The sequence below is a fragment of the Lampetra planeri genome, chromosome 33 (assembly GCF_965212315.1).
Source record: "Lampetra planeri chromosome 33, kcLamPlan1.2.h2, whole genome shotgun sequence".
In the NCBI taxonomy this organism is placed as follows: domain Eukaryota; kingdom Metazoa; phylum Chordata; class Hyperoartia; order Petromyzontiformes; family Petromyzontidae; genus Lampetra; species Lampetra planeri.
The window spans coordinates 11072689-11096055 of NC_136139.1; the positions used below are offsets into that span (position 1 = coordinate 11072689).

Below are 23367 nucleotides of genomic sequence, written 5' to 3' on the forward strand. Positions count from 1 at the left end.
GAGCGCTGTGCATGAGGGAGCGTGAGGGAGCGTTGTGCGTGAGGGAGCGTGAGGGAGCGCTGTGCGTGAGGGAGTGTGAGGGAGCCTGATGGAGCGTGAGGGAGCGCTGTGCGTGAGGGAGCGTGAGGGAGCGCTGTGCGTGAGGGAGTGTGAGGGAGCCTGATGGAGCGTGAGGGAGCGCTGTGCGTGAGGGAGTGTGAGGGAGCCTGATGGAGCGTGAGGGAGCGTTGTGCGTGAGGGAGTGTGAGGGAGCGTGAGGGAGCGTGAGGGAGCGCTGTGCGTGAGGGAGTGTGAGGGAGCGTGAGGGAGCGCTGTGTGTGAGGGAGCGTGAGGGAGCGTGAGGGAGCGCTGTGTGTGAGGGAGCGTTGCGAGTGTGCGGGAACGTCGAGCGCGTGGAAGGAGCGGCTCGTGCGGCGGCGTCGCTCACAAAGGATCCGCGGGTCGCCGCTGCCCTTTGTCGACGCGTGCGAGGTCCCCGCCGAGACCACGGGGCCCTTCCCTTGCGACGGTCGCCCGGCTGGGACGGTCGACATCAAAGTCTCGCGTCGTCAAGCAGCGGGCACGGCGTTGACGTTGGTCATTTTTGCCGTAGCCGAGACGAAACATTTTTAACTGCATCTCGGGTGCTTTCGGTAGTCCAGGTCTCTGGTGTATGTGTGTTGAACTTCTTTCGCACTCTACGTAGCCAACCATCAACAAACTAAATGAAAAAAGAAGTTTAAAAAAATTACTTTTTCAATCTCGATGTTTTAAAAGTGCATAGCTCCAGGGGCTTCCTAATATCGGAAGGAGGAGCGTTCGAGACGGGCGCAGAAGCGCATCTGAAAGCGCCGCGCGATGCGGTGACCACCGCCTTTGTTCGATGGCGAGCCACAAGCGAGGATGACCGCAGGCCGCGCGATGATGGTCAGCAACGCATTGTGTGGTTCATTTGTGGCAAGCAACTTTGCGTGCAACGGGCGCGACCTCATAACGATGTATTCGTTCGGCAACCGGAAGCCAATGCAGCTCGGCGAACACCGGACGCACGCGGTCGGATCTTGTCACAAACTCGTCCGACGGCGCGGCGATCGGCATCGTGCGAACGTCGAGACGCGTCGTGCCGCTGGAGACGCGGTCCCCCCGTGCCCGGCGCCCCGGGGGGGTGGGGCGGGCGACCGTGGCCGAGCGAGAGCCTGGGGAGGGAGAGTGCGCGTCGCACAAACCGTGGTGGTTGCACTTGAACTATTTCGGCAAATTATTTTAGTTTTTTCATTTCCCAGGTGAGGCGTCCCATGCCGAGCTCCGTAGCTCTTTGTCAGAGCCGAACTGGCTGATCGTGGCGTGGGCTTCTAGAGCTTCTAAAATGCCGCTGGGAATGTCCACGTTTACAATCTACATCGTGAACGCGTAGAAGGTTCATGGCAAATGTTGGGGGGGGAAAAACCGGAGGACCCGGAGAAAAATCCACGCAACCACGGGGAGAGAGAGAGAGACACGTAAACTCCCAACATACAGCAGGCATCGTCAGGGTCAGAATCGCCTGTTGAATATTTGGAGTTTGCGTGTTGGCCACAGGGCCACGTTTATTTTGTGTTGAGGTGAGAACTCGGCACTCACTCCCATGCAGGATGTCATCTCGGTTGCAAGCGTGACTGACCTGGGTCACCCAGGTGACAAAATCAAAACAAAGTAAACTACTACAATTCGATTGTAGTAGACTCACGTGGAGACGCGGAAGCTCACATAGAGAACCGCAAGTTCACATAGAGACTCATGTATTCACATAGACTCACACAGGGAGCCATGGACTCGCATAGAGAGCCGTACTATACAATACAATGTGGTTACGTTCCTGGTACGAGGTAACATAGCGGTGGAAATGGTAAATTTTTAATAAAAAATGACGACAATAAATAAATCATAGATTGTAAAGATCGAAGTGTTTTTTTATGTATGTTGAACTTCTTTTGCATCCTACGTAGCCAACGTGCTCCTCTTGACGACGATGGACAAGGTGGTGGTGGTGGCGAGGAATTCGGGAGATGGAGTGAGAGAGGAAAGTGCAAGAGGCACTCTCCCTCTCTCGTCGGACGCTTGGGAGGCAGGATTAAGGGCAATAAAGTCGAAATGCACAATAGCCAGTTCAGAGGAGCTGCAAGGTTGGTACCTAATTCGCAGGCAGCCGAGGTGGCGCGCCTAATCATCCCACACGGTGTCGGATTTAACATTCTGCGCGCAACTCCTCGGTTTCGGTGGCCTGGCGCCAGGGCGTACACTCGCAAACGCTGGAGTCCGTCGGGTCGCGGATAGGGAACGGTGGCGAGATGTTAACTCCCTCGCCTGGTACGCACGAGGTCGTGGGTTCGATACCGACCATGACGCGACGCCTGTTGTATATTTCGGGTTTTGCGCATCTCTCTCTCCCCGTGGTCGCGTGGATTTCCTTCCGGCTCCTACGGTTTTTTCCCTCCACATTTAGAATCAACGTCACGCCTTTAGAGCGTTCTAAGCTGCTGCTATTACATTTCCACGTGATTATGAGCCACTTGATTTGGATTTCATTTGTGGAAGCCACAAGTCGCTTCTGAAAAAGAGCTACACAGGTCAGTGGGGCCTTACCGGGTGTTGATGTATTTTTTTCCATTTTGTACCTCGCCAATGTGCGAACCTTGCGAATCCAGAACTCGTGAATAGCGAGGGTTTACTGCAACACTGCCACGCGAGACTTGGCAGTGTGCTCCCCCACCGTGACGAGCGCGCGCGCCGCTCAGCTGCAAACCGACCGCTGACCACGACGGCCGAAGCCGCCTGACAGAGGAGATGAAAACTCGTAAATCCCACGCCCGTGGGCACGCGGCCGGTCGATGTCTCCGTGTCGCCGTCGTCGTGAGTAACGCAACGGCACGCGGGCGGCGAGGCCGCCGAGCGGCCGTGGTGACTCGGCCGCTCCGCAAAGTGCCGCGCCGGTCAACCACGCGGGCCCGAGTTCGATTCCCGCGGCTGACGTCAGGGGGCGGGTGACGTCTGAGCCGGTCAATCGATTTAACACGTAGGCTTTCACGACCAATATTACTCATAATAAAGCTTTTTGGGTTAGATCGGGTTATTTAAAATGTGTAGCAACCCTCCACCACCGACACGGCCAATCAGATTGGGTTAAATGATGACGTCACCCTGCTGCTGCTCTATTTAAGACCGGGAGCAGGTGGAGGGCTTCACTATTCTGGCAAATCGCCCGATGATGCTGGTTGATGTAATTAGCAGCGAAACGTCGTACTACTCAAAAATTGTAAATGTTGTGGATTCACTCTTCAACACACCGGTGGGCTAAAGTAGTGAACTATTTGTCTTTTGTCAACGTGACACATTTTTTCTTACTGATTGGCCGTGTCGGGTGGTGGAGGGTTGCGACACATTTATAAATAACGCGATCTCACCCAAACACCTTTGTTGTGAGTGGTCAATCGACCCCCAACCGCCCGTGTTTCGCACCGTGACGCCCATGAGGCCGAGGCAGATTTGGAAACTTCTCCAGGCGTGCGGGGGGGGGGTGCAGGGGGGTGGGGCAGTCCCAAAATATACATATTTTTAAATAGAGCCCCACACGAATAATAATAAATAATCCCTCGCTATATTCGAATTAGTAAATATCGGTGAAACACTACCAATTGTTGCCGTCTTGAAGGGAGGGGGTCAGTCGCCCCCATAGTCTCCCCCCCCACCCCTGCACCCACGACCTTCGTGCGCTGCTGGAGTTGGGCGGTCGGAGCGAGAGCTCTTCGCGGGGGGGGGGGGTGGCTCACTCCAACCCCGCCCTCGGCTGCACCGCCACTATGATAGTGATGATGGCGATGGTGTAGTGATGATGGTAATTGTAGTGATGATGGTAATTATAGTGATGATGGTGATGATAGTGATGATGGCGATGGTGTAGTGATTATGGTAATTATAGTGATGATGGTGATGAAGGTGATGATGGCGATGGTGTAGTGATGATGGTGATGATAGTGATGATGGCGATGGTGTAGTGACGATTGCGATGATCGTGATGATGGCGATTGTATAGTGATGGTGGTGATGATAGTAGTGATGATAGTGATGATAGTAGTGATGATAGTGATGATGTAGTGATTAAGGTAATGATAGTGATGATAACGATTGTATAGTGATGGTGGCAATGATGGTAATGATAGTAATGAGGTAGTGATGATGATGATGGTGTAGTAATGATGGGGATTATGCTGCTGATGATGCTGACGGTGCTGACACTACTCGTGACGCTGAAGGCGCTGATGCTACCGATTGTGCCGATCCTACTGACTCCCAACTGTGTCCCGTCTGTATGGGATAGAGTGTTTCCCCCTCGCACGCGTGGGTTTCCTCCGGGTGCTCTGGTTTCTTCCCACATCAATTGGGCGATAACACCTTCGTGTGTAGAGGACTGCAGAGCTGGGGGAATTGTTGGTGGAGCCGCGTGGCTGCTGCTGCCGCTGCTGCTGCCGCCTTCTGCTGCTGCCGCTGCTGCTGCTGCTGCCGCTGCTGCCGCCGCTGCTGCCGCCACTGCCGCCGCTGCTGCCGCCGCTGCTGCCGCTGCTGCCGCTGCTGCTGCTGCCGCTGCTGCTTCTGCTGCCGCCGCTGCTGCCGCCACTGCCGCCGCTGCTGCCGCCGCTGCTGCCGCTGCTGCCGCTGCTGCTGCTGCCGCTGCCGCTGCTGCTGCTGCTGCTGCTTCTGCTGCCGCTGCCGCTGCTGCCGCTGCTGCCGCTGCTGCCGCCGCTGCCGCCGCTGCCGCCGCCGCTGCCGCCACCGCTGCCGCCGCTGCTGCCGCTGCTGCCGCTGCTGCTGCTGCTGCCGCCTTCCGCTGCTGCTGCTGCCTTCCCACTCCTTGTATGTGGTCCCTCCTCCTGGTGCTTCTGAGTCGTCCTCCCTCTCTCCCTCCCTCTGTACGGGAGCGATGAGTGGATACTTACGTAGTACGTATGTTGAAATTATTTCGTGCTAATCGGAGGTGTGGGGGAAGGACAGCAAGCGAAACGCAGCGACAACAACAACAATAATTTCTCAAGAAATTAGTTTTCAACCTAATACAGTGCGGCGAGCGCGACAATGGTGACGACGCATTACAAGTTGACGTTGTTGTTATCACGACGATTCTTGTGATTATTATATATTGATGATGCTACCGATGCCAACGACAACCGCTGACCCCCCTCACCCCCACCCCCCACCCGCCAGGCTGCAGATGGTCCGCAAGGAGAAGTCGCGCGACGCGGCGCGCTCACGGCGCGGCAAGGAGAACTTCGAGTTCTACGAGCTGGCCAAGCTGCTGCCGCTGCCCGGTGCCATCACGAGCCAGCTCGACAAGGCCTCCATCGTGCGCCTCACCATCAGCTACCTGAAGATTCGCAACTTCGCGGCCCACGGCGACCCGCCCTGGAACCTCCGCAGCGAGGGGCCGCCGCCCAACACCTCCGTCAAAGGTGGGAAGCGGGGGGAGGCCTCTCTCTGGTCATCGCCAAGCGGCGCGGTCGTCCCTGCTCGCGTTCGTTTGACCGTTGATCCGTGCGTTCGTTCGTCCACGTGTCCGTTTGTATGTCCGTTCGTCCGCTCATCTTCCATCTCTCCCGTGACCGGACACCGCACCGGGTGCACCAATGGAGATGGGGGGAGGGCGGAAGGCTGGATCGACCGCTGAACTGCATGGCCCATTTGTCCCAGCTTACGATCCTTTCCTAAAATTCCGGAAATTCCACGGCATAGCGATTACGAAGCACAGCACCTCGTGCCTTGTGCTGTGCTTCGTTCCCTTGCTCGATCGCTCCCAAACGTTTAAAATCCTCCTCCCGCGCCACGAGCTCCACGGGCCGTCCTGTCGTTGTTGTCGAGGAGGCCGAGCGAAAGCAAATCGCGTTGCGTAATCCCTCGCCGCCCGCTCTGACCGCGCCGTCAACGGCTCGGCACCGGCTCGTTGGTGCGAGAGTCTCAGCGATGGCGCGCCACGGTTCGCCGCCCGCCCCCCCTCCGCCCCCCGCGCGTGTTACGTACACGCGCAAAAACTTAGGCCCGAGGGCGACAACAACAACGCTTAGCCGTCGTCATTGCGCTGACGTCGATGGCGCTGGCTTTCACTCGCACCATCGCCGTAATCCCTCGTGCGCGCTCCAACAAACGCGGCGCGTCATGCCAACGTGCCGATCGGAGAGAGCTCGTGGCAGCTCCACACCACGGTGTGAGCTGATCGCTTCAACGAACTCTCACCCCGATTCTCACTCTCTCGTTATCTTGTTGACGTCCCCAGAGGGGTTCGGGAATATCCAGCCTCAACACGCGGCAGAGCGAGTGGCAGAAGGAGCGGCTCTCAATCGGAGAGGTCGCGAGTTCAAATCCCGGTCTGGGTCAAGGGTTGTCCCCCCAATCCCATTATCCTTTCTCCGGGAGTTGATAAAACGGGAGGTGAATCAGCTGTGGTTGCGGTATGGATAGACTCACCCCCGCCATAGGAATGCGGAATTTTCTGCGGGGCCCCAAGCAGGAGACGGTCAGCGATGCCTCGACACACGTCTGAGACGCGGGAACTTGAGAGAGAAAGAAACCCCCCCCCCCTTCCTCTCCCCCCCCCCCCCCCGCAAGTCTCCGAGACCGCGAACCTCGTCCCCCTCACGGTCGGCCCCACTCTCTCTCTCTCTGTCGTGCACGCAGCCACAGCACGTCGCTCGCCCGCTCTCGCCCACCAGCTCGCCCGCTCGCGTGTTATCCGCGGTAATTATTCTTCGGCAGCTAAAGCGCCCGCACGGCATCTGACGGAGTGTTATTAAGTTTAAGACACCGGCGGTCGCTGCGGGGAGTGGAGGGGAGTGGTGGGGGGGGGGGCGCGGGGAGGTGTCTCAGACTTGTTCCAGCAGCAGACTCCCCCTGGCAGTTGCCTGCGTTAATATTCCCGGCGTGACGAGGATTGATGTAGTGCCTGGGATTAATAATGAAGTGCACCGTAGGGAGAGAGAGATATTTCTCACGGTGACACGCGGGGACCTTCGGGCTACACACCGAGGCCGGCGAGAGGTGGGAGTGGTGGTGCTGGTGGTGGCGGCAGCGGCGGCGCGGCTGATGTGCCGAGACAAGGTGCTGCCCTGCGCGCCCCGGTTATATAATCAGAAATCACCCGTGCAGAGGACTGACTCGCTCGCTCACCCACTCGCTTACCCGTCCACTAACACGCCTACTCACTCGCCCACTCACTCACTCACTCACCCACTTACTCGCTCAATCACCCACTCACCCACCCATTCACTCACTGACCCACTCACCCACTCAAGCAGCCACCCACCCACTCACTGACCCACTGACTCGCTCACTCACCCACCCACTCACCACACTGCTGGTCACAAGACGTCTGTCTGCTGCTTCCCGCGTGCACTGCTGCTCCACTGTGGAATTCCCTCCTCCTCCTCCTCCTCCCACCACCACCATCGTCGCAACCACGCTCAATTTAACGCACGTGTCAACTCTCACCTATTACAGCCTCAATCGTGCTGTTGGTCGCGGGCCGCTTGGCATCCTGGTTCTCTGGGCCCTGCGCTCGGCAACGAGCGAAAGAGGATGGGTCGCCTGGGACCACCCGCACGGGGAGTGGGGGGTGGCGGCCATGTCCCGGCACTCTAAACGAAACAATTTTTTATTTTACCAGGAAAGGCCCACTGAGCTATATCGCTTTTTTTCAGAAGAAACTGGGCCACAAATGATAGCTCAACGAAGTGTCTCGTCATCACGTGGACATTTATAGCAGCAGCCAAATACTCTGAACGCGTGGCGCTGATTCTAAATGTGGAGGGAAAAACTGGAGGATCCGGAGAAAAAATCCACAGGACCACGGGGAGAGAAACAAGACAACTACAAATATACAGCAGGCGTCGGGTCGGGATCGAACCCACGACCTGCTGTATACCAGGCGAGGGAGTTAACATCTCCTAGCCACCGTGGTGCCACTCTCGCTCCCCGTGTTTGTAGCACAGTGTGGCGGTGATAAAACGCTCGACCCAGGCACTTGGGTCGGGTTTCGATGTTGGACGTCGGCAGATGAAAAACACTCCGGGTGGAGTTCCACCGACGGGACTGCGTTGGGTAGCGGTGTCAAATAACGTCGTCGTCGTCGTCGTTCACGCTGCCTCATTAATCGGCCGACGTTTCATGCAATGTCCCGTCGGCAGGACTGTGCTCACGATGACGGTGTTGAGCGTGCGCGTACATGCGCCTGTGTGTTGCGTTCGTGCGTGCGCCTGCACGCGTGCGTGCCTGTGCTACACACACGCACGCGCTTAGACCTCCACGCGGCTTTAAATAAGCGCCTGGTGCGGTGTATAAATATCGGCACTGGGGAGACAAAGGCGGCCGGTCACGGTGTCGACCACCCACCTCCTTGTGGGCCGTTGCCGGCCTTTCATAAGCGCCGCTCGCTAACAGCACCTCGCCCCGGCCAGTCTGTTAAGGCCACCACGTGGGACCTGTGTCAATGTGTGTCAATGTGTGTCCGTGTGTGTCCGTGTGTTTGCGTGTGTCCGTGTGTGTCCATGTGTTTACGTGTGTCCGCGTGTGTCCGTGTGTTTGCGTGTGTCCGTGTGTCCGTGTGTTTGCATGTATCCGTGTGTGTCCGTGTGTTTGCGTGTGTCCGTGTGTTTGCATGTGTCCGTGTGTGTCCGTGTGTTTGTGTGTGTCCGTGTGTGTTCGTGTGTTTGCGTGTGTCCATGTGTCCGTGTGTTTGCGTGTGTCCGTGTGTGTCCGTGTGTGTCCGTGTGTGTCCGTGTGTGTCCGTGTGTTTGCGTGCGCGTGCAGCGATCGGCGTTCAGCGGCGTAGGAGCCCCAGCGCACTGGCGCAGGAGGTGTTTGAGCAGCACCTGGGGAGCCACGTCCTGCAGGTGAGACGCGGGGGGGGGGGGGGTGCTTGCGCCAGGGTCAATATCGAGGTCAGCACCAGGGTGCGCACAAGTGTCAACGCACGTCAGCGCTAGCAAGGGTCAATACGAGAATGAACACGGAGGTCAATACCAGGGTCAGCGCCAGGGTGAATGCCAGGGTTAGGGCCCGTGACCCAGACTTGCGTCTGAACGGATGTTGGTGGAATCATGCCGATGCCTCCATCTCGGGCAATAACAACGACAATAACAACAACTCGCAAGGCAGAGTTTTATCCTTTCTGGCAATAAAACGGTTGTGTTAAGATGTTAAAACACCAAAGTGTAACCTTTTTGCAAGGAATCATGTCTGTATTAACGACACGTACTTGTGATGAACATTCAACTGATTGGTCTGGTGTGAACCAATCAGTTTCCAAGACAATGCATCATATGCTATCAGAGCATGTTTATTTTTTGTTTGCATGTTCACCACAAAGTATAATGCAGACATGATTCCTTGCAAAGGGTTTCTGTTTGCTGTTTTTACATCTTAACACCTCCTGTTTTATTGCCACAAAGGGTACAACCCATTCTTATATTTTGATCCTGGCAAGGGTGGTCCCATGACGTTTTCTGACACTCCGTCGAGACGCTCAGCGCGGCCCCCACAAATGTCGGCGTGAACAAAAAAGGCCGCGCATTTTTATTTTTTTGTTCGGAGGAGGAGGAGGAGAGACGCAACGCTCGGGGCGGAGAAGTCTGAGCGGCAGACCCCCGCCCCCGAACGGCCCGGCCACACTCGCAACACCTCTCCGCGTTGGGCCGACGACGTTCGACACAAAAACGGCCCTTGCCATAAGAATGTGGAAAATTTGCCGCCGCCCTGCGGGGGGGGGGGGGACACCGTCGCCGACGTTGACTTTGAGCGGCGCCCCGCGGCTGCCGCTGCTCCGGTTCCCGCTCGGAGGCGCGGAGCGGTGACGGACGGTGGAGTTTGTGGGGGGGGGTGTGGGGTTCGTGGCGCGATGCCAGGGACACCTGTAGCCACCGCCGCCTCCGGCACTGGTTCAGGGGAGTGGGTTGGGGGTGGGTCCCGGGGAGGAATGCGGCGCGCTCGCCGTGATGGTCACGTGCCCGGCGTTACCGCTCTCTGCTTTTCCGATTGACGCTGCTGTCAGACTCGCTCCCTCGCTCCTCCTTTGCTGCCTCGCTCCCCCGCTCCCTCCCTCTCTCCCTCGCTCCGTCGCTCCCCCACTGCCCCGCTCCTTTGCTGCCTCGCTCCCTCGCTCCGTCGCTCCCTCCCTCCCTCTCTCCCTCGCTCCGTCGCTCCCCCACTGCCCCGCTCCTTTGCTGCCCCGCTCCCTCCTTTGCTCCCTGTCTGCTTCACTCCCTCACTCCATCCCTCCTTCGCTCTCTCGCTCCCCCAATCCCTCGCTCCCTCGCTCCCTTCGCTCCCTCGCGCTCCGAGGGAACATGTGCCAGCCACACAGCGCGGCTCTTGAAGCAGGGCTGGGATGAATTACCGGAGTCTCTAAGCGTATGGGAGAGCCACACGCACGTAATTAGATCGCGCCGCTCGGAGAGATCGGCGCGCCCGTTTAGGATCGTTCTCAACAACGACGATAATGACGATGATGACGATGGCCGCCGTGGCCACATCCCTCGTAAACGATCGCGTGCACCTGCGGACGATCGAGTTTTGCGGGAGCTCGTTGTCACTGTTCCACTGCTGGATGAAATGCCTCCCCACGCCGTGTCGGGTGCCCATGCTGGCAAAGTGTGAGTCAGATTGGCCTGGGGTGCCGTGACCACCGGTGTTCATCCGTGGCCGGGAACCGAACTTGGACTGCCGCGTTCCTAGCGTGGCGCGCTCCCCATAGCGTGGCGCGCTCACCAGACTGCTGTGTTCGTAGCGCCCTCACCATAGCGCTCACCGTAGAGCCCTCACCGTAGCGTGCTCAGCGTAGCACGGCACGCTCACCGTATCCTAGCGTGCTCACCGTAGAGCCCTCACCTTAGCACTCTCACCGCAGCGCGCTCACCCAAGAGCGCTCACTGCTGCTGTGCTCAGAAACACGGCGGCGAGCAAAACCGCGATCTCCGTATTCGGAAGAGGAACCACCGATCATTACCGCCGCGTCGAAAATTAACCACGCGCCATCGCGGTTGGGTTAGCCGCATGCTCGGCGTGCTCAGGTTACAGTTGCGGGTTTTTGACGCTGGTCCGTGGCCAGGCCGTCCACGACTGCTGACGCTCAGCCCAGTTTGGAGCCGGAGCTCCGGGGCGTTGCCGCGATGAGACGGGAGACGGGAGACGGACGCCCGCCGAGCCGGCGCGGGCGCATTACCGACGTGCCGGGCCAGGGGCGCCGGCCGTTCGTCTCACGCGAGTCAACTCGGCAACTTCAAAGGCGTCGGAAGATTTTTCAGGCTGGTGGCGAGTGCCGGCACCGAGTGGCATAGTTGGCACCCCGGTGCTGAGTCCCAGCCCCAGCTTGCCCCGTCGCAGGCCGAACTGGAGGGAGGGGGGCGATTGGCCGTTTTTGAATTTTAAACTTCGAGTGAGTTGTGACGGAGCGGACAATATATCGCAGATGGAAGAGAGATGTCGTGAGATGATGGAAGATATCTTCAGACCGAGGGTCTCGGTCTGAAGGCGACGCTACGTCCGCGCGGCTCCCCTGCTGGAGGCTGCCTCTGAACTTCCACTTGCCCTACTCCGTGAAAGAGCGAGTGTCGCACTTGCTCGCGAGGGAAGAGGAGCCACGTGTGTGCGATCGCAGGGAAAGAGGAGCGCTCGCGAGAGAAGAGGTGCGATCGTGGCGGCGGTGGTGGCGGCAGCTGCCGGCCACGTGTGCGCCGTCCCCTCCCCTCCCCTCCATCCTCTAATCGGCCACCTCGCCGCTCCTCGTTTTTCATTCACGGGTGATTAGCCCACTCCGCCGCCACAAAGGAAGGAGGGCAAATTTACGGCCCTGCGCCCGAGGAAAATTGGAAACATAAGGCGCTCGGTGGCGGCCGGGATTCCTCTCCCTCTCGCCGCCGCCGCCGCTCCGCGGAGAGAAGGGGCGGTGGGAAGGGCGGCGCGCTCGCGCAGATTTACGGCGCGGGGGCCTCCGCTAGCAGCGCCGCGCGCTTCAGCCCGGAGGCCCCGTTAGGTGGAGCGCGAGAGGGGCGAGCGAGGCGGTGGTGGCGGAGAGTTGTTGACGTAGGTAGAGAGAGAGCGAGGTGGAGGATGGTGGAACACAGCGGTGCACAAGGCGGAGTCAAGCAGTGCGGCGGTGTGGTGGAGTGGCGCTGCAGTGGTGTGGCGGTGGTGCGATGTTGCAGTGCAGGCTTGGGGTGCAGTGTAGCAGTACAGTGGTAGTGCAGTGCAGCAGTACACCGGTACTTTGGTGCAGTGCTGCAGCGGTGCGGTGGTGGTGCGGTGGTGCGGTGGTGGTGCAGTGGTGCGGTGGTGGTGCGGTGATGCAGCAGTGCAGTGGTGCGGCGGTGGTGTGGTGGTGCGGTGGTGGTGCAGTGGTGCGGTGGTGGTGCAGCGGTGCGGTGGTCCGTGCGGTCCGGGAGGGCCCGCGGCGCCGCTCGGCTCAGGAATGAGTCACGGAGTCGCACCCAAATCAAATTTCACGTGCGCCGCCCCGGGGCAGGCGGCACGGGGAGGGGGCGGGGGGCTCCTCTCACCGCGGCCGTGAGGATGGCGGGCGGGGCGGGGCGGTGGGGCTTGGCGGTTGTTGTGGAAGTTTTGAGCGGCGGTCGAGCGCCGCGACGTTGGCGGGTCACGCTTTGACGTAACGTGACCAGTTAAAGGTGCAGCTCCGCTGCTTCCTGCTCGCGCCACTGCTGGCAGAGAGGGCATTTGGCCTACTCTTCCACGCCAGCCCGGAGGCGAGCTGCTGACCCGTCGACGTTTTTTCTGCGAGAACTTCTGACGATATTTCGACAGAATTGTCCGGCGTCCTCCCGGCTGGAACAATCGCACCGCGTGACGAGTGATATCCGGCGCTGTCCTTTGTGGACCCATTAGCGTGGGATCAATTAGCGCCGCGGTTCGCGTTTGCCGGCGGAATGGAAACGCGGTGCCCTAATGAAAGCGCATTCTGCGTGCGGCAATTATCCCGTCATCACGGCCGCATTTTTATTTTAATTGGGAAAAATAACAAATGCGATGCTCAATGCGGTTAAATGATGGCAGGACTCCCAACCCCCCCCCCCCATCCTTGTGAAACGGAACTTCAGAAGGAATTGCCCGTCAGGTGACTGAGCATCAGAAGTAGGAATTTTGAAAAACCAAATTAAAGAGGTGGCCGACGCTGAGCCGGCCCTGCCGAAGACCTGGGTTCGAGTCCGGGGTATAAGCACCCACTGTGGTGAAACCGGGACACTCAAGGGCAGGTGGCTGATCGTCTCGGCCCGGCCTCCATTGACCCGCTTGGAGACCCACAGACAGAGGACCGCAGCGGACACAAATCGAGACCCCGCGGAATGACACACGGACTCGTAGACTTGCATACAAGCGAGTTGCGATTGAAGTGGGCTCTCAAATGCGGCGAGCTGATGGACTCGGCCCGGTCGCCAATGGTCACGCAGCAAATCCCCCATTCCATAAAATTAAATGATTTCACATTTAATTTGGCCGATTTCCAGATCCTAATGGTTCGAGATGTTTGGTTGGCCGTCATGTGACAAACATTAATCGCAGCAGATGGGCGGGTGTTCAAGTGCTGCCCGCTACTGTGTGTAAACGAGAGGTCACTTGACGTGATTTAAGAGGTACAGCAGCCCCCTTTTGCCCACTTCAGAAACTGTTTCTTGCTGTGGTTGTCCCACCTGATGACGGACGCTTGTGTTGCGCCCGAAACGTCGTGATTTAATTTTTTTTTTTATACCTACGTGACTTTACCAAAAGAACCAAAAAGTATTTAAGAGGTAGCTCGATATTGTCCGCTTCCACGTGCTGTCAGCTCGTTGCTTTTGTTCTTGTCTTTATTGAAGCCGGAGTCGCGCTGCTGGGCGAGAGTTCCGCGTGGACTCATCGTCACGTGAGGCGGTGGTGTCAGTAGCAGAACCACGATAAGCTATCCGGACAAGACAATAAGGGAATTAGGGTTAGGAGTCAAACGGCAAGACGGGAGCTTTGGTAATCCTGTGGAGAAGGTAGCGGAGCAGGTGGGGGGGGGGGGAGGCGGTGAGTGATGGACAGGAGATGTAAAATAATGGGCAGCTCGGGAATTCCACCGCAGCACGGCGAGTTACAGAAGGCGCCTCCATCACAATCGCTCCGTTCACATTCTTCCCCTCCTCCTCCTCCGTCAACACCGCGCCCTGCCCGGCAGAGCTCCGTGGATTCACATCTCCGACAGTGAACGCCAGATTAGCGGCGGTGCCGTGGCCAGGCCGGCAGGGGCGGGCAGGACGGGGCGCCCGCACCTGCTGATTCAGGGAGACGCCGGCCGGAGTTGGGGGGGGGGGAGCACGTGGGGTTAACTGAGCAACGCTGGCCCCGAGCGGGCCGAGGCTGTTGGGTGGAGGGGGCCCCCCCGGGTGGAGGCCCCCCAAACGGAGGGCCCCCAAGACGGCGCTTGGCTCCAACCGCCAGCGGAAATCGGAGACCGCGCGGGAATTCTCGGTGGGCGCGGCCACGCGAGCCACACGTGCGGGGAAAACCGCGGCCACGATCGTAGAACAACAACAGACGCAACAGACGATGCTGGTGATCCTGCTGCTGCGTTGACAGCGGTGCACGCTCAGCAAAAACAACTCGACGCAATTCGTCATCAATAAAGCCGTGGACTGCAAACGATGAATACATAACAGGCAACGTTTTTGGAAATGGCTCCTTTACTTTTTTTATCCACGTGCTATGAAGAAGGGCCGTCGCCCGAAACGTCTCTTGTTGTGTATTTTTCCTCTATAAAGGCCACAAGGAGTCCTTCTTGACGAACACTTTGGGAGTTTTTTTTCTTGTTGTAAAAGAGAGAAAACCCAAAACGGCTCGCGTCGTTCCGCTGCCTGGGAGCCCCGCTTAGCGCGCCAGAGACGGCCGCGGGACGCGGTACGACGCTCCGTCCGTCGTGCGCGGGACACGCGCACGCGTTCTCAACGGGCGCTACGGACCTCAATCATCGGGGGCCGCGTGAACGCCCCGAGTAGAGCGGCCCGCGGTCGCTTCGAGAGATGAGTCCGTCGAGCCGGAGACGATCCGCTCATTAGCATACGGCGAGGATAAAACGCCGGCGTATGATTACGGGCTACATTTTCCTCCGGGACGATTTTTCTCGGAATTGCGACTTCCCGAGAGGGCGAGGTGGGGAGGGGGGGTGGTGTCGTGCCGCGTGCGCCGGTCGAGGCGTTCGCACACGGGGGAGGCTCCCTCTGGCGCTGTGCCAGCACGGGAGAGAGAGAAAGGCAGGGAGGGGGGGGCACGGTGACGATGCCTCAATGGGGGCTTAGACGGGCAAAGCCGGTCCAGCGAGCTCGCAAACAGCAGCAGATTATGCTTAATAGAGGGGACGGGGGGGGGGATTAGGTCGCGTAAATATATAAATGTGTTGTTAAAACTCGCCACCACCCGACACAGCCAACTAGTAAGGGTTGTCACGTAAACAGAACGTGCCAATTCGTCACTAGTACATCACTACACTGGTGTGTTGGAGAGCCAAGCCACAACATTTACAATCTCAATACGACGTTTCGCCAGTAATTACAACTAGCATCATCAGGCGACAGACAGATTTGTGGAGAAGTCCACCCGTTTCGTTCCTTATATAGAGGCGTAGATGGATATTGGTCGCGAAAGTCTACGTGTGAAACTGACACACTTATAGTTACGCGCTCTAACCCAAACGGCCACCAGCGCTCGCCCCCCGCGCTCAGAGCGCACGCCCGGGTCGGTGGGGGGGGGTTGCATTTGCACCGGGTGACCAGACGGGAGATGGGATGGGTGCGAGGGGTCATGAGGAGCGTGGTGGCGAGATGTGAACTCCCTCGCCTGGTGCACAGGAGGCCGTGTGGGCTCGATCCCGACCGACCCTGACGCCTGCTGCTGTGCATCTGGAGTTTGCGTGTCTCTCTCCCCGTGGTCGCGTGGATTTTTCTCCGGGTCCTCCGGTTTTCACTCTCCGCATTGAGAATCGGCATCACGCGTAGAGAGGATTTGGCCGCTGTACATTACCACACCGTAGGCCACTTCGTTGAGCTATCATTTGTATCGCTAAGTGGGCCTTGCCTGGTAAGATAAAAAAAAAGTTTGCGTTTGTTTAAGGCGTCACAAGGAGTGTGGTGAGCTGTGTGGTGTGGAGTGAGGTAAAGAGTAGTAGTGAGTTGAGTGAGGTGATATTTGTGGTGAGGAGTGTGGTGAGGAATGTTTTGAGGAGTGAGGTGACGTCAGGATTGAGGTGAGGAGTGATATGAGGAGTGAGATGAGGAGTGAGGTGTGTCATTTGTGCGATAATAGTGAGGCGATGTGTGGTGAGGAGTGAGTGCGCTGTGTGTTTGGTGAGGTGCTCTGTGAGGTGTGCCGCGTGGCGAGTAGCAAGGCACCGTCTGGTGAGGCGCCGTGCAGCCGGTTGAGGATGTTATTGCAGCAGTGGCTGTGGTGGCGTTGGTAGTGGTGGTGCCATTATTGATGTGCTGGTAGTAGCGGCGTTGTTGTTAGCGGTGGAGGTGGTGGTGGTGGTAGGAGCGTTTGTCGGAGTGGTGGCGGTGATGGTGGTGGTAGTGGTGGCGGCAGTAGTGGTAGCTTTGGTGGTAGTGAGGAGCGGTGGCGCAACGGTTAGCGCGCTGCAGCTACGAACTCGGCGACCCGAGTTCGATTCCTGCTCATGACCAACATTGATGACGAACATCTGCAGCGGTCCTGGGCTCTCCCCTGGGTCGACTCAGCCTCAAATGAGTACCTGGTGCGGTGTGTAAACATCGCCACTGGGGGAGACAAAGGCGGTCGGGCGTGGATGCTGGCCACCCACCCCCTCGTGTACCGTCCCGGCCTTCATAGGTGCTCGCTAACAGCACTTGCCCCACAGTCTGTTACAGGCTATACGGGGGGATCTATGTCTTTGTGGTGGTAGTGTTGTGGTGGTGGTGGTCGTGTTGGCGGTAGTGGCGGTGATTGTTTCTGCTTGCGTCTGCTGTCCGTGTCTGCTGCCTCTGCCCGGGGCAGCGGCCTATCGACTCTCGGAATCTCTCCCCCGTGGCGCATGCTGATGATGCTGATGAAACTATCGATTTTTCCGCGGGAGGCTCGTGGCTGCCCTTACAAGCGGAGCTTGGCCCTCGATAAATCCGCGGCGCCGGACATTTGAAAACGGGGCGAGAGAGGCAGGGGGAGTTCTTAGCCCCCCCCCCTCTCGCTATCGAGCCGCCGTTCCCGGCGTTCGTTCGATCGCGAGCGCCGCCGCCCCCCCCCCGGAGCCGTCGCACCGCGGCTCGCGTGCCGGGGACGGGATCGGCGCGGTTCCCGATTGCGGCAATCGGCGGTTGACGTTGGGGGAGAGAGAGCAGGAAGCCGCAGGGAGCCGCAGGGATTTCGCCGCGGCGGTGAAAACCCGCGGGCAAGGCGCCGGCGACGCGGATCCATGGATGGGGATTTGAACTTCCGTGGCGCCGAGCGGGAGGAGGCTGAGCTCGCGGTCGGCACGCTGCGCCGCGAGCCCGATAGCAACCCGAGCTCGATTCCCGGTCACGCCCCGAACGCCGGCGATATGTGAATTTGCCCCAAGGGTCGTCCGCCACTGTGTCCCATTCCCCACCCGCCTTTCACGCACCAGCACTGACCAGCCTGGCGGAGTTTGGTCAAACGCCTCGCATGAGCGACATGGCGTGGGGAGGCATTCATCCAGCAGTGGATTGACAGACGCGACCGAGCGTGTTGTGCGAGCGGCGTCGTGGTGATGTCATCGCCATTGAAGCTGCGGCCCGGAGCGGGAGTCCAACCGTGACGCTGCGCCGCGCGGTGCGGCTGGGAATCTCTGACCCCGTGTCTTGCCTCACTTTATATGTCGCACTGTGTCTCGCTGTGTCTGTGTCTCACTGTCTCACTTGTCTGTGTCTCGCCGTGTCTGTGTCTCACTGTGTCTCACTGTGTCTGTGTCTCACTGTATCTCACTGTGTCTCACTGTGTCTGTGTCTCGCTTGTCCGCAGGCACTGGACGGCTTTGTGTTCGCGCTCACGCAGGACGGCCGCTTCCTCTACATCTCTGAGACGGTGTCCATCTACCTGGGCCTCTCACAGGTGACAGACCCTACCCCCACCTCCCTCCCCCCTCCCTCCATCTTCCCTTCCTTCCTCCCTCCCTCCCCCCCCTCCCTCTCCCCCTTCCTTCCACCCTCCCTCGCCCCCTCCCTCCCCCCCTCTTCCTCCCCCCTCCCGTCCTCCCCCCTTCCTCCCTCCCCCCTTCCCTCCCCCTTCCTTCCCTCACTTCCTTTCCCCCTCCCTCGCTCTCTCATTCTCTCCCTCACTCCTTCCATCCTTCACTAAATCCATCCTTCCCCCCCACCGCCCTCCCCCACCCACCCCCATCTGTGTAGAGGACCGTAGCTCGTTATCCCCGTAGCTCGTTATCCCCGTTGCTCGTTATCCCCTCTGGATGCGTGGGCGGTTTGTTCCACGTAATCTGTGATTCTTCCCACACGCAGTTAAACTCTCCTTGAATACAATTTAATATTTTACCAAACTTCCCAATGTGTGGCTCTGGCGAGACTCTCCCGGCGAGACTCTGACGGTGAGACTCTCACGGTGACGAGAAGGGCGCCACGGTGACGAGATGTCAACTACCTCGCCTGGTGTACAGCAGGTTGTGGGTTCGATCCCAACTACTGACGCCTGTTGTATTTTTGGAGTTTGCGTGTCTCTCCCTCTCCCCGTGGCGGCGTTGATTTTTCTCCCGGTCCTCCGGTTTTCCCCCTCCACATCTATGAACGTGTGTTTAGAGTTTTTGGCGACTATACATTTCCACGTGATAAGCCGCAAGAATTTTTTTTTCAGCAAAGAAATGTATTGCTGTGGTTTTCCCACCTGATGATGATTGCTTGTGTTGCAATCGAAACGTCGTGATTTAATTTATTTTATGCCTACGTGACTTTACCGAAAGAACCAAAGAGTATAGATCATATAGCTCAGCCGGGCCTTACCTGGTGTAATACTGGTAGGAACCTCCTGGTTACACCAGCCCACAGGGGATTATTGTGTCCGTCCGTCGTGCATCCAAAAATTGGAGGGGTAGGGCTGGGTGGAGAGGGGAGGGTGGGGAGGGGCTGGGTGGGGAGGGTGGGGTGGGGCTGGGTGGGGAGGGTGGGGTGGGGAGGGGCTGGGTGGGGAGGGTGGAGAGGGGAGAGTGGGGTGGGGCTGGGTGGGGAGGGGCTGGTCACCCCGTGGTGCCCTTATAAAACTCAACGTTTAACCTACTCACGCCGGCTTGTGCCCACCATCACAGTCGGCCATATTTGCGGAATACACCACGCCGCCATTGACCCTGGCCACTGATCGAGCAACCCAACGTTCCTACCAGCTCCCTCCGCAGGAATGTGTTAAAAAACAATTCGTTTGGACTCCTGGTGAAACTCTCCTGGGTAAGCCAGTGACACGGCCACCACCATCGACGGGACGACGTTGTCTCCACTCGAGTCTAGAGGGCACTGCCACCGATAATGACGACGACGACGACGGTGACGAGTTTTTTCTCTGTATGAAGCGTCTGGCCAAAACCCCATCCTTCCCCAAGAACCACCTCCCCCCCCCGCACCCCCTCCCCACTGGGACCGTCCCCCAGTCCCCGCGCCCCTGAGGTCGTCCTCGTTTGCATGAGAATGACGCGAGAAATTCCACGGGTGGCGGCGGTGGCGGCGTGCCGGGGACGTGAGATCGCCGTGTCAGCTCAGCGTGGCTCGGCGTGGCTCGGCGTGGCTCGGCGTGGCTCGGCGTGGCTCGGCGTGGCTCGGCGTGGCTCGGCGTAACAAGTGTTTGCACATCTTTGCGGGTGTGATAATTCCCGACTCTCGTTCCACGCGCTGTCTCAGTGATGGGGAGAACTCCGGTTCCTTAGCGCGAAATGCCCCAACCCTCCCCTCCACCCCCTCTGCTCCCTCCATCCTCTCCGCCCCCTCCACCCCCTCCACCCCCTCCTGCTCCTCCACCTCCTCCACCCCCTCCGCCTCCTCCGCTGCCCCCTCCGCTCTGAACTTTAAGCGGCTGTGAGCGGCAATCAGCGGGGGTGGCGGTGCCTCCCGCTGGCGCCGAGTCAGCGGAGGGGACTTAAAACGCGCCGAGTCTCGCCAAGCGGCCAGCAACAAGCAGCACTTGTGAAGAAGTTTGTAGCAGACAAAGAGTTAGTCGGCATCTTGCATTGAGAGAGGCGCAGAAACTCATTGAGTTTAATAAAATAGCGAAGCAGACAATGACACCTCCTTGCCATGTTTGTCCCTCTGCATAAATAACATTTGTATTTTTCTACACGTCTCATCAGCCACGTAGCCGTCTCAAGGCTTGCATCATTTCCGCAGCGTTGGTCCAACACAAGCAAACTCTGGACCGGCTTCAAACCACCGCTGATGAACTGCTCGACGTTCATCGGCAAGGATCCTCTCTGTTCGATATGAGATTTTAATGGGATGGGGTTTTTTTTCGGTGATCGGGTCTGAAGCTATCTTCTCGCCGCACCTGAGAAACCCCCGTTCAATCGGAGGCAAAGACTCAAATCTGGATTTGAACCCAGGCTCTTGAGCGTTGCCGGCTCGGCGTCTGTGAACATCTGGGCCGCCCGGCCTCCTCTTAGTGACACGGCCGTCTCTCTCTGGTCATGGAGGCGGCAGGCAGCTAGCCCAGGACCCCACGCGGCCACGGCGCTAAAGCCTGCAACGACAGCACCGTGGTTTTCTCTCGCTGTCGATCCTCTTCCCTAAAACACTTACAAAACGGAACCTCCGGAGGTGCTGCTCAACGTCGCAGGGAAGTGCCCGGGATGTGTGCGGCGGAAGCTCCCGGTGACCGCAGAGCCGGAGCGGATTGGGAGCCGGGTTTTTGCCGCAGCCGCAGCGAGAGTCATCCTGGACGTGGGGTGCTGGGTGTGGTCAAATATTCCGGGTCGCCGACCCAGACGGACCTGACTGAATTTACGTTTTTTTTTGCCGGCGTAAGGCCCATTGAGCTCCGTAGCTGTTTTTCGGAAGCGACCCCGGTTGTCACAAACGATGGCTCACGAGTGGCTTGTCACGTGGACATTTATAGCAGCCAAATACTCGAAATTAATTTTGACTTAACTTTCGTGACGGCAGGAATTCATATTCTTGGTTCTTTCGGTAAAGTCACGTAGATAGAAAATAACAATAATAAAATTAAAATAAAATTAAAAATTACAAATACATTTAAAATAATTAAAGTAAAAAACCCACCTGATGAAGACGGCTTGTGTTGCGATCGAAACGTCGTGGGTTTTTTGCTTTTATTATTTTCAATAAATTTTTTATTTTATTTTGTCGTTTTGATTTTCTACCTACGTGACTTTACCGAAAGAACCAAGAATATACTCGAAATGAATGTTGATTCTAAATGTGGAAGGGAAAACCGGAGGACCCGGAGAAAATCCACGTGACCACGGGGAGAACATGCAAACTCCAAATATACAGGGGTCAAGGGTCGGGATCGAACCCACAACCTCCTTCATACCAGGCGAGGGAATTAACATCTGGTTAGGGATTCGAGATGCAAGGAGAGAGACGTGGATAGAGATCGATAAAGACACACGGCCACTTGAGAGAGAGACATGGCAGGGAGAGAGTGAGAGGGGCGTCATCGAGATGATCCTTCTCAAGGGATTGTAAATGAGGTGATCCGTCTCATGGTGCTGCCATGAAGGGGGGTGGGGCGGGGAGGAGGGGGGGATGGGGGGCTGACAGGAGGGAGGGAGAGGGTTGGCCTTCACTGTGGGGGTGTTTTCAGGGATCGCGCGACATCGGCCCGGCCGCCCGCGGGGCCCAGCCCAGCCTCTCACCCCGCGGGGCTCTGCCCACTCGCTCCCTCCACACTGGGACTGTTCCCCGGGCCCCTCGGCACTGGGATCGCACCTCGTGGCGATGACGAGCGGTTCGCGCTCGTCACTCGGTGAAGGTCAAGGCTTGCGCGCGCCCAGGAGCGTTGGCATTACGACGAAATGTCAGGGCGCTCGCCGCGATACTCCCATTGATTTTGTGGCGCGCGCAAGCGGTCCGTGGCATGCGCTCACATTACGGTACCACCCACTTCGCGAGCGCCGGCCGCTTAGCGCCGCCACCGCCGCCACCGCCACCTACCGCCACCGCTGCGCGCGTTCCGACGGGGTCCGTGAAGGGGACGTGGCTCCCGCGTGACGCGTGGATCTGTGGCGTTCGGAAATTCAAAACAAAGACCGGCACGGCGACATCGCCGGGGCGCTCGTGCACCTGCGGCTACAGGCGCAGCCCCGCAATCGCTTTGCTCGCGCCACCGCTGGCCCTTCCACTAGACTAAGCAGTAAACACATTTTTATTCTTAAACAATTTTTTTCTCTTTTACCAGGAAAGGCCCACTGAGCTGTGTAGCTCTTTTTCAGAAGCGACCTGGCCACCACAGATGATAGCGCAACGAAGTGGCTTATCACGTGGACATTTACAGCAGCCAAAAACTCTATGCGCACGTTCATTCTAAATGTGGAGAGAAAAACCGGAGGACCCGGAGAAAAATCCAGCGACCACCACGGGGAGAGAGAGACACGCAAACTCCAAATATACAGCAGGTGTCAGGGTCGGGATCGAAACCACAACCTCCTACATAGCAGGCGAGGAAGCTCACATCTCGTCACTAAGAGGGTGTCCGGCCGTCTCGTCCACACCTTTCGCCTGCGATCGGGGGCTCGCTACGGTCGGCTTCATCGGCGTCGGCGACCCAGAACATATCACGGCGCCCCGGCAAGCGCACCACCGTATTTTTTCATCTGAAGTGAGAACGAATTTCTTTAGGAGTGCTTTTTGTCTTTCGTGTGTCCTTGCCCCACACCTCCGATTAGCGCATCTGGCTCTGTACGGTGCGAAAGAAGTTCAACATACATACGTACATACCACATCTAGTCTACCTCTCATTGCTCTGGCCGTGGCTCCTGTTCATCTCTACTCACAAGCCCATGTCCCACACACACACATAGCCCGTACCGCACACACACACACACAGCCCATGTCCCACACACACACATAGCCCGTACCGCACACACACACACAGCCCGTGTCCCACACACACACATAGCCCGTGCCGCACACACACACACACACATAGCCCGTGTCGCACGCACACACACAGCCTGTGCCGCACACACACACACAGCCCGTGTCCCACACACACACATAGCCCGTGCTGCACACACACACATAGCCCGTGTCGCACGCACACACACAGCCTGTGCTGCACACACACACACAGCCCGTGCCGCACACACACACATAGCCCGTGTCCCACACACACACACAGCCCGTGCCGCACACACACACACATAGCCCGTGC

General features: G+C 58.3%; 1 protein-coding gene across 1 annotated transcript in view; it reads left to right on the forward strand.

Moving 5' to 3' along the window:
* Nucleotides 1–5218: 5218 nt before the first annotated feature.
* The window catches only part of LOC144729785 (neuronal PAS domain-containing protein 3-like), a 29499-nt gene continuing 11350 nt past the window's right edge, over nt 5219–23367 (forward strand). The window contains exons 1-3 of the mRNA XM_078610282.1: nt 5219–5459; nt 8806–8888; nt 18007–18096. Of these exons, the coding sequence (XP_078466408.1) occupies nt 5222–5459; nt 8806–8888; nt 18007–18096 (411 nt within the window). The 5' untranslated portion in view covers nt 5219–5221. The remainder of the gene's footprint in view (nt 5460–8805; nt 8889–18006; nt 18097–23367) is intronic.